Below are 17,732 nucleotides of genomic sequence, written 5' to 3'. Positions count from 1 at the left end.
AGTCACCTCCCCTACATAACTTTTGAACCTTTAATCCCCATGTCTCACTCACCCCCCTTATTACCTGGCTATCATGAAGGGTGTAATTGAAATGCAAAAGGTATCAGATCCTGAACAAATAATACATATAGAAAAGCACGATACAATTTAGGTGATAATATTTAATTAAAAAAAATCCAAATGCTTCTGGAAGAAGACATCAATTCACCAACATCATTTATGCTACACAATATAAAGAATTTAAGTCTTGTTTTGCAAGCACCTTATGGTCATTTACCAATGCCCTCCTCTGTTCATCGAAAGACTGTCACAAGCTGAAAAGTCACCACAAGTATATATGCTTCACAATTTTCTAAAAGCCTACTCCACAAAATCCAGGGTCAAAGCTAAGAGACTTGTGTTTACCCTTCATGAACATACTAAATGCTTTTAAAAGAAGACACATGTAATTAACCCAACTGATAGCAGATAAGGAAATTTCTCTGGTACCACCATATTTAGGCTTCCACAAAGATCAAATGTGGTATGTACATCTGCAGAAAGCAGAACCACTCTGATTTAAGGGCCAGAAAGAGGAAAGCTGGCTTTTCAGAATGCAGATTTTCTTTTGCATTGAATCTTGTGGTATTTAATCAAAGAGTATTTAAGCTCTCCCTAGGAGCTGCAAAAAAAAAAAGGCATTTGGGAAGACTGGTCCCTTAGTTACTCAGCTTCAAGGCCAAAAGTACAAATTCACTTAGAAACAGATAGCGTGTTGATAAAATTACCTCATCTAATGCTCCATATAAAAAATTAATCAAGACAAAGTGAACTTACTTCTAAAGATGCCTCCTAAGCATATGTAAAAAAATGAAATGGCCATTTTTCACAGTTTACATCCTAAGTAATACAAGAAGTTTAGGCTGCCTTATAACCTAAACTTGAAAAACTTGATTGGTTATTTTTTTTTTTTAAGAAGAAATGTGCAATGACACTACTATCACATTACTGCAATTAGCAAACAGATCACATTCTGAATCTTCTTCCTACTGATGAAGATACGAAACCAAACCATTTACAAGACCTGTTTCTTTTCTCTGCTCCTTCTGCAAAGTGAAATGTAGCACCAAGTAGGTCTTGTAAGTGATGGGATTTCTCTTCAATCCCCTCCTCATCATTTTTCCAAATTCTTACTATGTTTAAATTTCCCCGTGCTTCACCTACTCAGGTTTGCGTTTCTAACTTAGCCATACCGTGGATTACTTCTAATAACGGACATCTCCAACTCTCAGATAGTTCATTGTGCCTTCTATGGCAGGGAACAGCAAGTCAGACTTAAAAGTGGTATTCCGTACTAACAGTGTATAAATTACAGATAAAAACCTGAAGTGAAAAATTGCAAAGTAGTTTTTTTTTCTTTTTAGCAAGGAAAGTAGAATTCTTTGGTAAGCATAGACACAATGCATGGAATCTGTTTCTTTGCATTGAAATCCTGTCGAGTGGAGCAGGATTCATATTCTGCCACTCTGCGATTTACACGAGTTAAAATCTGCATGAGTTCAAGTTTCCTGGCGTGTTCCTTCAGCATCCTACACAGAGACTGAATAAACCAGGAGCCTTCAGCTGCGTTCCTCCAGGAGTAGTAGCCTGTGGAAGACAAAGAAATCAAGCTGATCAGATGCAGCAGCTTCTGACACAGGACAGGATAGCAGTTACACAGCGTACCCAACAGCAGAGAACAGAGACAGGGGAATGATCTTCTGCTCTTACACATTAATTATTTATTACTTCATTAGAGAATACACATATGCTGGAGCAGTGACAGCACAACGAGAGCCAAGACGCAAAACAGATTTTGCTGTCACTGTCTTCAGGTCTAAAAACATGAATTGAAGACTAGACCTTACTTCTGATAACTGATAACGTAATGGGCATACTAAGGGCTCTGTCACCACTAATTCACTTGGTTTGCAATAAAGTAGACCTGACAGCCAAATAATACTTTGGTGTTTATCACCATTTCTATGTGTATAAACACACACACACAAATACATATAGATGTTCAATTGCTCTATTCTTTCAGAATTAATAACATCTTTTTTCCTGTAACTCAGATTAAATCAATCTGCAGCAGATTAACATTTGAGAAAGACCTATAATGAGCTTTTTTCTAGGAACTGAGAATAGCAATCGCTTCAAAGAAAATCAGAAGCTTCAGAGTAATCAGCAACTGAATGGAGAACACTGCAAACTGCCGGTATCAGTACAAGTAGATACATAGACACAATTTCAGCAACAAAGACTTTCTTTGCAAGTTTCTCACCTGGAGCAGTAGAATATGCATACAGGAAGTCTGCTTCTACAGGTATTTTTTGACACACTGTTTCATCTGGTCCACTGTCTGCTTCAATACCAGAATCTAATTCTGTTCCTCTACAGGCCTATTTGTTGAAAAGAAGAATGGACAATAAAAAATAAATGAGAAAAAGGCAATGATCGTAATGATAAAAATATTAATATTTTCAGCTTTGAAGATCATTAGACTAGTAAGGTTCATAAGAAAAGTAACTAGCATTTATTTATATTAACTACTGTTTGGTTACCATGGATATTCACACGAAATTACATTCAGAAGCTCACTGAAATATTGGCTAGCATTCAGAAAGATTTTGTATCACCTTAACTGATTCAAATTAAGGTGATTTCAGCTATTACGAATACTAAGAGGGCAGACTACTCCAATATTAGACCTGAAGGGAATCTTATTCTGGAAGTAAATCCCTATAAAGCAATTTTAGGAATAACTATTTTGTAACTAGTGGGAGACAATTTTTTGAAGTATTCTTATGATCTGATGATCACTGTTCAATTGTACCTCACCTGAATGAAAAAGAGTTTGGGTTTCCCTGCTAGACTTCTGCACTTGTCACCTCTGAAAAGGCTGGTTAGTACTTTCAGTTCAAGAGGGCCATCTGTACCATAGAAGAGTCCTTCATCGCCATGGCTTAGCAACACACAAACAAAACTGCTTCGCTTGCTGTGATCTTCTTCAGAAACTTGGAAGAGAAAAGAATTAACTTATTGCACTCCCCAAGAAGCTCCGGACATTGTGTATTGTGACAGAACTCATTAAGAACAACTGTTCCCAGATCTAGAAACCTCAAACACTTTTCACTTCTAATAAGAGGAGACAGTGTACTTCACTTCATAAGGTTGGACGTAGAAAACCCTAAACTTAAGGCCAATCCTACCCATTGCAGAACGTGGCCATGTGGAAAAAATGGCTTTGAACATTGTGAAGAGACAAAGTGAGTTGAGGGTAATGATTCAGCACACTATCTCAGATTTCAAATGATACACTTCACTCACATAGTAATAGTCAATGGGATCTGATGGGAAGTTCTGAGCTTTGGGAAAGGACAGGGAAGTCTTGTTTCTCCTTACATTTCAAACGCCTGGATTACATGGCAACTGTAGTAAGAAAACTGATGATGCTAGATAGACCTAGGTACTAACATTACACTTTTCCATTTGTTCTTGTCTTTGAGAAGCAAGGTTTTATCATAGAAGAATTCAGTATTAAAATAAAAGCAATATTAAATTATGTGATCTAATGCCATTCTTCTGTTGTTTTTAATCACAGAATGGCCTGGGTTGAAAAGGACCACAATGATCATCGAGTTTAAACCCCCCTGCTATGTGCAGGGTCACCAACCAGTAGACCAGGCTGCCCAGAGCCACATCCAGCCTGGCCTTGAATGCCTCCAGGGATGGCAAGGTCTAGCAGGACTTTTCAGGTTTCTGAGTTTTGTACTTAAAGACCTTTAAGCATGACATAAAGCTTTTCATCTCGTGGTATGTAAAGATAAAGAAAATACTTTCTACTCTGTTCTTTGTTGCCTGAAACTGCAGGGATTGCTCTTGGTAACTAAGATGATTCTTTTAAGTATATGAAAAGATACAAACAAGATTTAAAAGAAGAGATCCAAAAGGAATTTTGAGTGTGAGTCTCAAGAAAATGCAAGAGTTCGTAGACATAAAACATCAGAGTCCCAAAAGCTGAAATCTTTTGTTTTACAGCTTGCTGAAATACTGAATTTCTATTCTGAAAAAAAAAAACTGAACTATTTTTTATTTTTCTCAAGCAATGCATGCTAAGGCATTTCTATAATCTATGGACAAGCACTACATCTATACGAGTAAAGAAAAGCTAGTTCTGGGGAATCTCTAGTTAGGCCGTAGTTTACACCATCCATTTGGAGGCCTTATATATACCACAGGTAAGAGAGAAGCCTGGAATCAGAGAATGTGACCTTCCACTTTCAGCTACTGTCAACAGATAAAAGCTGCAAGTTGACTATGCCTAAGAGTCTTCTCTGGCATAAACATAAACTAGCACTAAATAGCTAAATCTATGCTAGCAAACATATGCATTTAAAAAACAGGATTGCTGCAGACCAATTTACTGTTGGGAATACTCTCTGGAACATTTTCACTGCTGAAGTGTGACCAGAAACAGTCTGAGAGAGTACTACAGTTGTGCCAGAGAACCTTCCAACAGTTTACTAGAGTAGACTATTTCAGGGCAACAGAACACTTTCAGGCACCATTTAATTTAGTAGTCTAGATGTAGTCAAGTCCAAACAAAACAAGATCAACACAAACAATGGCATAAAGGTCTCACTTGAACGAGAGCTGTTTTGCATCACAAGCCAAACAAAACATGAGTTACTTCTCTAAAAGAGTAATTCAGGCCACATACTTGTAATTCTGATCCCTGGATAAGAACACCTCTTGGACCACACTGCCCAGAACCCTTCTACCCAATTAAGCATGTTTCTTTTCAGCTCACAGTTCCGGTGATCCAAAGGTCAGAAAATAAATCATTCTGCATTTAAATTTCAGCCTGTTTTTCCAGCCCTCTTTAGAAGATGAGAAAGGATTCTGAGACAACAGTCATGGCACAAAAGACGGAGAGACAGCAAAGATGAATTAACATAGGAACTATGATGTATATGTTTTCTTTAGCAATAAGGAGGTGTGAAATACTCTGTAAAAGAACCACAGAAGAAGAGGTTTAAGTACTAGAAGTGATTTTGGAAACAGTGGGTTTAACACACATTCTGATCATACTGAAACTTACCATTTTTCAATAGCTTAAAAATATCTCTGCTTGACAGATCATTGTTAAGCTTGACTTTATATCCCAGCTTCATAAAAACTTCTCTGACACTTGCAGCATCTGCATCCGTGCCTGAACGAGATGACAGTCCTAGACATAAAAGAAAGGCATTATTTTGATATGATATAAATGGCACGGTCTGATTGAGCCAAATTATTTTCTTTCTTATACCTGCATCAATCTAGAATATTATTCCATTATTCCAGATCCACTCTAAGAAAAAAACATTGTGCTATTATACATGCACACTCCATCCCCCGCTGTACCTATTTTGTATATTTATCTATTATTGATACCTACCTATCTATATTGAGAAAATTATCTTATTTACAGAAGTCATGACTCAAAGGCATGGCAGATTTGCACACTGCCTATCAGTTTTTCCTCCCCACTACTCCCACTGTGCGTATTTAGAAGAATACACTGAAATTAATCCTATCCACTCAAACCACATAATTCTAGAATGCGATCAAAACTGGACTGCATATTTAATTCCAAAGAATAATAATACATGCTTCAAATTTATCTGAAATACAGAAAAATAAAGTAATAATTGAAAGCAGTACCGGTATCTCGGTGGAAGTTCTTATTGTTTATTATAACACATACTCCTATCTCTGGATAATCCATTCTGTAACTGTCATCAGGCAGAATTCCAGAGTCCACAGACTTGCTAGCAGGTAAGTTCATTCTGTACACAAATCAGACAAACTTCAAGTATTAATTTCTCTTCTCTCTTCTCTGATTTCTTAATATCTAAATAAGTAAATGGCTACTTAAGTAAAACCAGTGAAAGTGGTAAGATTTGTTATTTGATTCATGGAAATGATGCCTTTAAAAATCAGTGGACAGATCTGACGTGGGACTAACAAAAAATGCATTTGCCCAGAGCTTGAAGCAACCCATGAAACTGCTTTGTATGGTTACGGTCCCAAATAATATGAATGATTCAAGTCCTGTTAAATCTATGCATATACAAATACACAGATAAATTAGAGTAATCTTTATTTGTAGTAATCTGTGCAATTTGTAGCAAGCTTACAATTCAAAGCATCAAGGATGAACTCTCTAAAGTGACAATGTCTTTGCACAGAATAACCTTACACTTAAAACATTAACTTAAGGAAACCAATGATCATACCACTAACAAATCAGTTGTGGATTTGTTTGGTTTTGTTTGTTTGTTTACTACTGTCTTTTGATAGCTGTGTACCTGGAGGCAAGATCAGCTCTAAGACTCTAAACCAAACCTGGATCTGAATTCCACTCAAAAGCTGTATTACCACTACATTTTCACATATAAGCATTCAAAAGCTAGAAAATGACAGAGACTCTGCCTTGCTGTAATTCTGCCTCAGTGTGCACACTAACTACACCACCCCTCGTGACTCTGAAGCTGCTTCCAATGTTACACAGCCAACACACGCTGAAGTCTGTCTGTCTTTCTTCATTTAAGCACATGGACAAATGGTTACAAGATTGAGACCTGCTATCACATTGTGTTTTACAAATAAAGAGTTTGTAATGCTCTTCAATCGACTCTTCCTTGGAGCACTAGAATGAATGACTTCAGAAGGAAATTATCTTCCCAGAGAGAGTGTAATCTGACCATAGTGCTACGCCAATGTAACAACCAATGTCACCAGGAAAAACAAGACTGCTCATCTTCCTTCCCACTGCTGTAAATTCCCCTTGCACTAGTCCTTCTGCACATGTAGGTCTACAGAAGGCCAGTTTAAGAGACTGAACTGGCTGCTGCAGGTTCCAACAAGCTCTAGAAGCAGTTCGAGGAAAGGTGTGAACATTTAGCCTGGGTTAAGACAGAGAAATTTCTTGTCAACAATAGTTGATGACTTGGTAACTACTAACACATATCTAACTGCACCTTAAGTATTCTGCTGTTTAGTTCCTTGTTCATACACATGGACTGTTTTGTCAGAGATGGTATACCTTCAACACAGCAACTTTAATACTTTTTATTTTTTATGATCAGCATAATTTAGCATATTTGAAAGCTTAATTTTTAACAGTATCTTTTCTACAGCTCTCATCTTCAGTTACGGCACAAGATTCCTCAACACTTACATTGGGAACTTCAGCCAAAAGTATCTCACTTACCCTTTGGAACCAGGGAAAGATCTTGCATCTGATACATCTTCCCCTGAGCGTGGTCCATCTTTTATGTCTGTCATCATGGCTCTTGATTATCAGCTTGAAAACACAAGCAAACAGAAACATTTTCACACAGCATAATACCTTCAAGATTGCTTATTTTTTCCACAGAATCATAAAGGTTGGAAAAGACCACTAAGATCACCTAGTCCAACCATCAACTCATCACTGTGTTGGCTTTTCTTACAGCTCTGCGCAATCAGAGAGTATTTTTTTTTTTAAGATTATGGAGAAAACAAAGAAGTTCAAAGGGAATATTCACACAGAATGACTTCAGCCTAAGGATATTAGTAATCGTAGGCAACAGTAAGCATTTCTGAGTAATCTCTACATATCTTGTACCGTAAAGAACAGTAAATATTTTTCTGAATTACTGCACTCCAAAACAACTTCAGAAGAAGAAGTGTAGATCTCACGAAAAGCAGGATAGAGACAAAGAAATTTAAAGTAATCTCCAAATATTAAAAACATCTCTGAATGCTTTAGTGGCATTTTAACACTATGAATATTGTGTCGTATTTGAGTCATTCTATCTCACTAAGATGGAGAAATTCAAATTCAATTCTCATCAGTGTAAGTGAAGCCAATTGCAATTTAAATAAGGTAAAAATGCAACAACACAACTTCACATAGTTGATGGAATGAGTTCTGCAATGTGGACTGCTACTTAATTCTGATCAGTGCATAGGGAAAGAAATGTTGAATGATATCAAGGCAGAAATCAATTTAAAAGCATTAATCCTTCTTTTCAGTTGATGGTTTCATTTGGAAGGGACCTTAAAGCCTCCCCAGCCCCAATCTCTGCCATGGGCTGGGTGTCCCCCACCAGCTCAGGCTGCCCAGGGCCCACCCAACCTGGCCTTGGGTGCCTCCAGGGATGGGGCACCCACAGCTCTGGACAACAGTACAAGAGCCTCACCACCCTCTGAATGAAACAAAACAAACCAAAACAAAAAACAAACAAACAAACAAAAAAAACCCAACTCCTTCCCATTGTCTAATGTAAATCTATCCTCTTAGTTTAATGCCATCACCACAAGTTATGTTTAACTTGGGATTCAGAAGAGGTCTAAGCATCACAAAGTTAAATCGCTGCACAGGACAAAGTAATAATGACTCAGAAGTGGATAAATGCTTAGGCCTCAAGAAAAAGACGAGGCATGAGAAGGCAAGAATTTTAACAAAACTTGCTCAGCAGGCAGACCTATGGTGAACTGGGATCTATAAGTAACCAGGCTAATTAGAAATACCTTTCAATTTATGTTGAAGTTAGGGCAAAGGTTCTTAATGTGAGGCTCACGACTAAATTTGCCATCTTGTACTATCATGTTATTGTCTGCTATCTTCTTATATTCTAAATAATACACCATGAATATCCTTGGGATCACATAATTTCTGTGGCAGCAATTGCCAATGCAAAGAAAAACACTATTCTGGGTATGTATGAACTTCTCCCTTTCCTTGTTTCTTAGAAGACATTTACTTACATTTTTAGTAGCTCCAAAAGATCTTCAAGGTTCTTCTGAATGTTGTTTCTCTGTATCTTGAAGCACCAACGTAATTAAGAAATATGATTCATAAGATGATTCCAGACTTGAGAACTGTATCATAATACATAGGAGAGCTCCTGAAAAACGAATTACAGAAGCATAAAAAAAAGCTGTTATTAATAGATAGCTGATATTAATAGATAATTAATTCCTGCTGTTATTTTAGAAATAGAGCTCATAAAATGCATTATCAGTTTATATTTTAGAAATGTACTTTAAATATCATGAGGCAGGAACTCAGTTGATTATGCTGAACTTACCTGCCTTGCACCATGGTCTGGATTCATTCTGCCTAGCTACGAAGTTTAATTTCTTACAAGTTCCCTACATGAAAAAAGACACGTGCTTCCAAAGGGTAATGAAAAGATAGAACTCCCTGCTCTCCAGTGGCAGTGAACTGTAGAGTTTGTGACTGCTGGGAATTGGCAGGAACAGCTGTCATTGAGAAGAATGCCCGATGTCCCCCTGCTCCAGCCCAGGTATTTCTGCAAGTTCTGCAGCACTGTGAAGCTCTGCAGTGCCAGCATTTAAGGGCTGGGCCCAGGCAGTGTAAACTAGCAAATATATGCCCACCTGAGATGTGGTCACACCTTGTCCATCGCATGAGCCAACCTGGGCTATCAAGGACTACTTTTAGAAAGACTCGGCCAAAGTATGGGGACAGCTATTGATTTCTTGACCTGCAGAGCGAATCTGGGATTGTTACAGAGGGTAAGTGGGTTACCAGGCTGCTCTGGGTTCACTTCAGACTGCTCCAAACAAACTCCTGCATCCCATCAGGGACTGGTTTCAGTAAGCAGCAGCAGGAGAAACCCTGCCAAATGGCCACAGACTTCAACAGGCAACTTTAAGAGTTAGCACTGTCTGCAACAACTGAATGCTTCACTACCACAGATATCAACACTTGCCACAAATGGTAAGAATAAAAAAGGATCTTCAAGAACTAAGTGACCTTAAATTAAGGCATCTCCTTGACTCTTTTGTAGCCCTGATTAAGAATTGCTGTTGTTGTTCCGATGTCAAATTGGATTATAATGAATTACAGTTATTTGTTTCCACAATACATTTTGCAGTACCATACTACAAAAGTATGCCTTACTATGGCACTTGCAAGCTTAACTTCGAACCAACAGTTTCAATTGTTTAATCAGGTATTGAAGTCTATCGCATTCAGTTGCAGCTTGAGTGGAGCTTGACAAAGTGTCTTCAAAGAAGCTGGAGACATGATGCAGAAAAGCATGGTATTCTACATTAGCAATTTAAAATACTTACACTTCATCTTCAGAATCTGTAACTCACCTTTAATGTTTGTGAATTTCTGAATGCCTTAACGCACCAAGTCACTTGCACTTCTCTAAAAATCAAGAGACATCCACAAAGAGAGACCTGTTTCCTTGCTACGCACGCAAATGCATGCTTTCTGCTCTAAAGCACCAGTCAGGGTGACAGCAATGCTCCCTGCAGGACGATGCTGATTTAAATGGACTAAGAATTGCCTCATCCTAGTCGTGGTAATGCAATGATGTCATATTCTGTCAAGCAGAATTCACATTTCCCTGTGGAGAATGATCTCATGCTAAAAGGGACAGGGAAAGAAATCAGGACAATGCTTCAAAAAAAAAAAAATTAACAGAGAACTTACTGTGTTCCTCAATACTCCTTTCCTGAAAGCTTGGGTAAGAAGAGCTCTCAATCACAAGGAAACGTAAAAAATCAAGCAGCAGAAACAAGCAACAGCCTTTTAAAAAATCTAGCAGAGTATGTTCTGCAGATTTCAGGAAGCCTATTTTTATGACCACTTGTACAATATTTTTGCTTCAAGCCACACAAACTAAGCAAACAAACCACGAGATGGAGATAAAGGGCGTAAAGGTAATCCTACAATGATCTCAAGCTGCACGATGTGGTAAAACACAGTGCTTGAAAGAGGCGCAATGCTCAGCAAGCTATGAGAACCAACCAGCATCTCCTGGACAGCAACGAAACCAAAAGCATACTTTGCTCTATCTAGATGCAGTTGTTTCAATGCTTTTGTTTTGACAGGGAGATGATAAAGCTTATGTATTCAGTGTGTTCCAGCCTGGATTGACTTATTGTGCTCAGATCTTCGTGTACATCACTGCCGCCACATAAGAACCACCAAGGTTGCCCAGAGAGGCGGTGGATGCTGTCCCTGCAGACAGCCCAGGTCGGGCTGGGGGGCTCTGAGCACCTGATGGAGCTGTAGGTGTCCCTACTCAGTGCAGGGAGCGGAACCACATGGCCTTTAGGGGCCCTTTAAGCGATTCTACGATTTTCTTCTCTTCAAGGCACGAGAATAACAGCCAAGCTTCCGAGAGAGGAAGGGAAGCCGCTAGCTGACCCGCCTCCAGCTGCCAGCTGCCCTCACAGCCGGGCAGACAGCTCACGCTCCTGCCCTCCGGCTGCTACAAAGCAACCCGTCACAGCCACGAAGCGCGCGTCCGAAACAGAAACCGTCCTATCGGCGACAAAAGGGCACGGTTCGCCGCCGCGTGTGACTGAAAACGCACAGCTATGCGACTACTGAAGGCTGAAAGCTGTTATTTTATGCGTGCATATACACGCGGCAACGCTAACGCAGCTGCGCTCCCTGCGGCCGCAGGGCCGCCATGGCGGAGCGCTCAGAGGGAACAAAGCGCAGCCCGCCCCGCCGCACCCCGCCCCGCCTCAACCCGCACCGCCGCCGCGGGGCCGCGCAGCGCGGCTCCCACCCCACCCTCCGGTCAGCCGGCTCTACTCCGCCGCGCCTCCTCACCTCCACCTCCACCACCGCCCGCTCCGGCACGCCGCCGCCACCAACGAGCCAGAGGGCGGAGGGCCGGCAGCGGGCAGCCCCGCCCCGCCCCGCCCCGCGGCTCCGTCCCCGCCTCCCAACGGCCGCCGTTCGAACGCCGGCGGCGGCAGCGCGCGGGCCGCGGAGAGGCGGGAGGGAGCCGCCTTTGGCGCCGCGGTCTCGGCAGCCGGGCCACGAACCCGCGCTTCAGAGCGGTAATACTGCGGTAATACTCGGCGTGAGCGAGTGGCGGGCAGCCGTGCGGCGTGCCCCGCCGAGGCCTGCGGGCGAAGTTTGGGCTCTGCGCTGTAAGTACGTGCCGGCCGTGTCCGAACCTGTGCCGTGCGGCCTCGCGCTCTGTTTCACTTCTGTCTGCTGGAAGGAATTACGTTTCTGACGGTCAGAACGGTCGCTCGTAACATTGCCTCACCAAAGAGAGGCTGTCCTGATTTCAGGGCGCTAAATAAGTACAGAAGTACTGAGATGGGTCAGAGCAGGACCGTCACTTAACATGGGTTCATCTTCCTCTGTTACACGATTAAAAACTGGAAACTGTGCACCTGATCCCCAGGTGGAGGCCGAGCTCGTCCCTAGGACAGTCTCAGTGCCCACCTTCTGCAATAGCACTTGGAACCTGTGCACCAGTTCCAGCTCCATCCTTACCTTCCAGGTCACCTTAGTTTCTTATCCGTACCTTCACTCTCAGTGGGCAGAGTCAGCATAGGCTTCGGCTTAGAAATGGAGTTTCCAGCCTCTCAAAATAGGTCCTTCTCCTACTTCTTGAGGTTCTATCACCAGGTCTGATATCCTGCCTTTTGTGCAAAATTCCCAGAATCTTATCTGTAGAAGAAGCTACTCCTCATATTAGGAATGCAATACAGCTGAGCAGTGCAGTTGGTACAGCAGAAGGAAGGGATGCCATCCAAAGGGACCGTGACAAACTTGAAAGGTGGGCCCATATAAACCTCATGAGGTTCAACAAAGCAAGGTGCGAGGTTTTGCACTTGGGTTGGGATAATCCCTGCTATGTATACACACTGGGAGAAGAACCTCTTGAGAGTAGTCCTGCTGAGAAGGACTTAGGGGTCCTGTTAGATGAAAAACTTAACGTGAGCCAGCAGCATGTGCTTGCAGCCCTGAAGGATAGCAGCGTCCTGGGCTCCACCAGAGGAGAAGTGACCAGCAGAGAGAGGGAGGGGATTGTCCCCCTCCATTCTGCCCTCCTGAGATCCCACTTGGAGTCCTGGGTCCAGCCCTGGGGCCCCCAGCACAGGAAAGATGTGGAACTTTTGGAGAGGGTCCAGAGGAGGCCCACAAGAATGCTGAGTGAATCACCTCTCCTATGAACGGGGGGAGGCTGAAGAAACAAGGCTTGTTCAACCTGGAGAAGAGAAGGCTGTGAGGAGACCCTCTTACAACCTTCCAGTATGTATAGGAACATTATAAACAGGAGGGAAGTCAACTTTTCACAAGGGAACATAGTAATAGGACAAGGGGAAACGGGACAAGCACGTTAAACTGAAGGAGAGAAGATTTAGATTAGATGTCAGGGGGAAGTTTTTCCACAGAAGGGGTGATGAGACTTTGGCATAGGCTGCCCAGAGAGGCTGTGGATACCCCATCCCTGGAGGTACTCAATGCCAGGTTGAATGAGGCCCAGGGCAGTCTGATCTAGCACTCAATCTAGCAGTTAGCAGCCTTGTCTGTGGCACAGGGGTTGGAACTAGATGACCCTTGAGGTCCCTTTCAACTCATGCTATTTTATGATTCTATGTGATGTGCCTTATTACTGCCGAGGAAAGATGAGCCGCATCCATTAGTGTGCCACACGTCAGCTCAGCATCAAGACAATCAAGCTGTTCTTTGCTCATGTCAAGAAATTTATCAGTAGGGAGAAAGCTATCTAATATATTCCTTTAAGGCTGGATGAACTTCTTGGTGTTAAGTGATAGGAGCTCCACCATAGACCTACATGGCTTGAGTCATGTAGGCCAGGAAGCTGATTTGCATGTCTGAGCTTCATTTCCCAGCAGGTGTGGAGGGTGTTTTGTCCATAAGCAAAATAGATTTTGAGAATAAGTTTTACTTCATAAAAACAGTGGTCACACATGACAAAATAATGCATTTTTTTTTCTTTCCTCTGTAGCAAGAAGGAGAAAATTGCCATGTCTGAAATGGCAAGTTCACTTGTTTAAAAACACCACCACAAGGCTAAGGTATAAATAGTTAAGAACTCCAGTGTTCTCATCACTAAAAGAAGTAGTCCTTCATTATAAAGGGGGAAAATGAAATGCACATCCATTATATCAGATATATTTTCCTCAGCATCTTCTTGCTATCATTCTGCTGAATCAAAACCACCACACACACTGGTGAGAAGACTTCTTGCAAGTGAAATAAAAATAATTCTTCCTGCTTCTGAAGCAGAAGTGACCAAAAGAAAGCAGGAACTTCCTGACAAACCCAGAAGTCTGGCTGGTCTGTAGGTAGAAGTGTACATGCTGTAGGTAGATGTGTCTTGTTAGGTATAGTGAACACAGGAACTGTACTTGCCTAGGAAAATCCTGACACGTTGTACTGCTGAGAAGCCAAGAGTTGTTTGGACTGAAGTAACAGCAATAGATCTCAGAACCATCAACCTCTGCCCAGGTTCAGATATCACCCTGGAGCTGTTTCTGGCAGGGAGCATACTGATCTAAACAGGAAGCTGAAAAGGAGTGCAAAATTAAGGGGATTGACCTTTTCCCCCCTCTTCGTTTGAATGGTCACCTCATGGGAAGGTTCTGATCTAGGGGGAATGTCTGTTGTGCTTTGGCACCCACTTTGTGTACATTTACAGCAGGGCCATCAGCAAAGTGAAACCAAAGATTTGCTAGTACTTCTCAGAAATGCTGATTGCTGTTACAATTTCTCTTTTCATTTCCAAAGAAGAAACTAATAGCCTTAAAAGGAAAGGAGTAGAAGAAACTAGTACGTCAGCAGACTGATAGCATCTGTAGACATGGTTGACCCCATAAGAGAAATCAGTTCTCTGTTAAAGTGGACATAAGCACTAAGGTATCAAAACACAGGCATCCAGAAAACTTTACTATGGAAAACTTGAAAGGGGAATTCAGAAGACCTAACATTTGGGCTTTGAGATCCACAAAGATATTTAAATGTATAAACTACCTTGGGGATCCATCTTGTTAAAGGTTTGAGTGATTCTGAATATAGCCAGTTTCATTTTCTATCTTCTATTGCAGCTGGTATGTAGTTATGAGATCTAAGGGCTGGACACTGGTTGAGCCAGGAAGAACAGAAAATGTACTTCCAGTTTTTTTTGTGGGTTTTCTTTTTTATTTTACTTCTTCCTCTTCCTGTTTGTAAGGTAGCAGCAGATACAGTTGCTTTAAACCCAGAAAAGGTAGCAGTTACACTCCAGTAATAAAGAAGGAATCACTTACCCCCTTTCTGAGGACCAGAGCTCACCAAACACTCCAGAGGAAATGACCCCCAAGTAGAGATGCTTCCCTTGTGGCTGCCAGCCCTTAAATGAAGTTAGGGAGGGGTGGAGCCAGGGTCTGCCCCCTGCCAGTTACACAAGTGAATTGCTTCTACCTGTACTCCCAGGGCTGGTTACGCCCCTTCACCAACTGCTCGGTCACTGGTTCAGGCCGTGACCCAACAGTTCCCATATGCTGCTGTGCTTTTACCTGTTTGCAGAAGTGCTGAGGGACATTGAATTTTCCCAGGAAAAAAAAAGCTAATAAAATTTAAAAATAATGATACATGTGTTATGTTAATATACTTTTTTTGCTTTATTACCCAACTTAGTAGCATTTGGATTACTTTATCTGACTATGAGTTTAAAGGTTGCATGATAGCAAGCATTGCAGCATCACGTGCTGTTTCCTGACACCAGATAGGATTGCTATTTTAAATCTGCAAGAAAGGATATAGAATGTGAGACTGTAAAGCAGATGAAAATACTGATTGATAGCAATGGTTGACAGCAAGTAATGGAGCACTTTGGATTTCATATTTTTTTACTTTGAGAGCAAAGAAGCTCAGAGCTAGAGTCACTCAAATCTCAAATCAGGAACCCAAGTGATGTTTTTCCCACAAAAATCAATTTTATCATTTGTTTCTCCAAGTGTAAAGCAGAAGTAATAGGTCACAGCTCTGTATACTTTTTTTCAGGAGGAATGTATTAACACCATTCTACAAGCAAAAGTGAAACTTCTTAGTCCTTCCCTTACTACATCTGTTGTGTTGATCTTTGATGATATTAATAGGAAAATAAATCATCTTCCAACTCAGCACTTGTGAGGCCCCATCTGGAGTACTGCGTCCAGGCCTGGGGTCCCCAGTACAGGAAGGATGTGGAGCTCTTGAAGCGGGTCCAGAGGAGGGCCACTAAGATAATCAGAGGGCTGGAGCACCTCTCCTATGAGGAAAGGTTGAGGGAACTGGGCTTGTTTAGTTTGGAGAAGAGAAGGCTCCAGGGAGACCTCATTGTAGCCTTCCAGTACTTGAAGGGAGCGTATAAACAGGAAGGGGAACGGCTGTTTGCAAGGGTAGATAGTGATAGGACAAGGGGGAATGGTTTTAAACTGGGACAGGGGAGGTTTAGGCTGGATATTAGGAGGAAGTTTTTCACATAGAGGGTGGTGACACACTGGAACAGGTTGCCCAAGGAGGCTGTGGATGCCCCATCCCTGGAGGCATTCAAGGCCAGGCTGGATGTGGCTCTGGGCAGCCTGGTCTACTGGTTGGTGACCCTGCACATAGCAGGGGGGTTGAAACTCGATGATCATTGTGGTCCTTTTCAACCCAGGCCATTCTATGATTCCATGAAAGGAGAATCGTAGGCAAGGTTAGATGTTGATTTGGAGTATTGTCTATTTCTAGTCATTAAATAAATTATGCTCAACAAGAAAAGGTTTCAAAAGCAATGATGAGTATTGAAGAAGTTAGAAGTGAATCACAAGAATTGATTGTGATCTATTTGTAATTGCTTTAGGACAAATGAAGAGAAAATGGGAAGAAAGAGTGAAGAAAGTTGAAGAACTAGCGTCTTACTATGAAAGAAACCCTCTTCCTACAGTTTACAAACCAAGACTGTCCAAACCCTTACAGCCATCCCGTGTCTGGAAAATATTCTGTCGACAGGCTGATGCTTTCAGATTTGTGAAAACCTGCAAGGAGGTAAATCGTTAGTGAATATCTCTACTCCTAGGTGCTTTCAAGGTTGAACTTGACTGGAAAGCTTGGTGAACAGCGAAATCTTTATCACATTGCAAGGTCTCCTTTTTTGCAGTCCTGATACATCATTATTTTAATTCTTCTGGAGATAGCTCTAAGAAGTACTACTTGGAACATAGGAATTGATATCTGGAGTTAACCTCTAATAGGAGAAGTAGTTTTTGGTAACCTTGTAGTGATCATTTCTTCTTTCTGAAGAGAAGGAAGCTTTCAGCTTTGGCAGGAGAATGGGAAGCGAGTGAGAGTTGCATAGGAAGAGAAGCAAAAATGAGGAAGAAAAAGGGAATTACAAGAGTGAGAGACAAAAAGACAAAAAATACAACTCTCCACTGCCATCAGGGTAACAAGTTCAGATGCTGTGAAGTAATCATAGAATCATAGAATCGCTAAGGTTGGAAAAGACCCACAGGATCATCCAGTCCAACCATTTGCCCTTCACCAATGGTTCCCACTAAACCATGTCCCTCAACACAACATCCAAACGCTCTTTGAACACCACCAGGCTCGGTGACTCCACCACCTCTCTGGGCAGCCCATTCCAGTGCCTGACCACCCTTTCAGAGAAGTAGTAATGATCCAAATAAATATATTATGTAAAATATATCTTTTCCGGTTCTTTGCATTTAATACTTCTCAAATTGCTACTTCTAAAGAAACATAATGCAACGTATTATTTCCCCCTGCTGCATTAGGTGTTCAAGTAATCCTGATTGGCCTGCTTTCCTGAATGTACATCCACCGTATCAGCTGTGGTGGTGTTTTGGTTTTGGTTTCAGATTTCCATTTTTGGATCTAAATGATTTTGGAT

At 41.5% G+C, this 17,732-nt stretch overlaps 2 protein-coding genes across 5 annotated transcripts in view; one reads left to right on the top strand and one right to left on the bottom strand.

Moving 5' to 3' along the window:
• Positions 1-141: 141 nt before the first annotated feature.
• Positions 142-15,184, bottom strand: CASP3 (caspase 3). 3 transcript variants are annotated; one of them, XM_015276122.4, is made up of 8 exons: positions 15,124-15,184; positions 8,821-8,960; positions 7,280-7,372; positions 5,728-5,852; positions 5,123-5,251; positions 2,860-3,035; positions 2,303-2,420; positions 142-1,626 (listed from the first exon to the last, which is right to left on the bottom strand). In XM_015276122.4, the coding sequence occupies exons 3-8, from the start codon at positions 7,354-7,356 to the stop codon at positions 1,400-1,402; spliced, it is 852 nt and encodes a 283-aa protein (XP_015131608.1). In that variant the 5' UTR covers positions 7,357-7,372; positions 8,821-8,960; positions 15,124-15,184; the 3' UTR covers positions 142-1,399. The 3 variants fall into 3 exon arrangements, with proteins under 3 accessions (XP_015131608.1, XP_015131609.1, NP_990056.1); XM_015276123.4 differs by lacking the exon at positions 15,124-15,184 and adding an exon at positions 10,183-11,727; NM_204725.2 differs by lacking the exon at positions 15,124-15,184 and adding an exon at positions 11,660-11,727.
• PRIMPOL (primase and DNA directed polymerase) overlaps positions 11,770-17,732 on the top strand; it is a 16,044-nt gene continuing 10,081 nt past the window's right edge. The window contains exons 1-2 of one of the 2 annotated variants that reach the window (NM_001031137.4): positions 11,770-11,985; positions 16,683-16,867. In NM_001031137.4, the coding sequence (NP_001026308.3) occupies positions 16,688-16,867 (180 nt within the window). In that variant the 5' untranslated portion in view covers positions 11,770-11,985; positions 16,683-16,687. Of the gene's footprint in view, positions 11,986-16,682; positions 16,868-17,732 lie in introns of those variants that run through there. The other variant, XM_040698932.2, reaches the window with a different exon arrangement.

This window comes from Gallus gallus, chromosome 4 (genome assembly GCF_016699485.2).
Source record: "Gallus gallus isolate bGalGal1 chromosome 4, bGalGal1.mat.broiler.GRCg7b, whole genome shotgun sequence".
Lineage (NCBI taxonomy): Eukaryota > Metazoa > Chordata > Aves > Galliformes > Phasianidae > Gallus > Gallus gallus.
Note: the sequence above shows the minus strand (reverse complement) of the source record. Positions and strands in the feature narration are given on the sequence as shown.

Excerpts from the sequence above, each read along its gene's own strand:
- CASP3 (XM_015276122.4), bottom strand. The coding sequence starts at position 7,356 with ATGATGACAGACATAAAAGATGGACCACGCTCAGGGGAAGATGTATCA. Across the intron at positions 2,421-2,859 it reads CCAAACTCTTTTTCATTCAG|GCCTGTAGAGGAACAGAATT; the intron begins GTGAGGTACAAT and ends TTCAACAAATAG. Across the intron at positions 1,627-2,302 it reads TGCATATTCTACTGCTCCAG|GCTACTACTCCTGGAGGAAC; the intron begins GTGAGAAACTTG and ends TGTCTTCCACAG.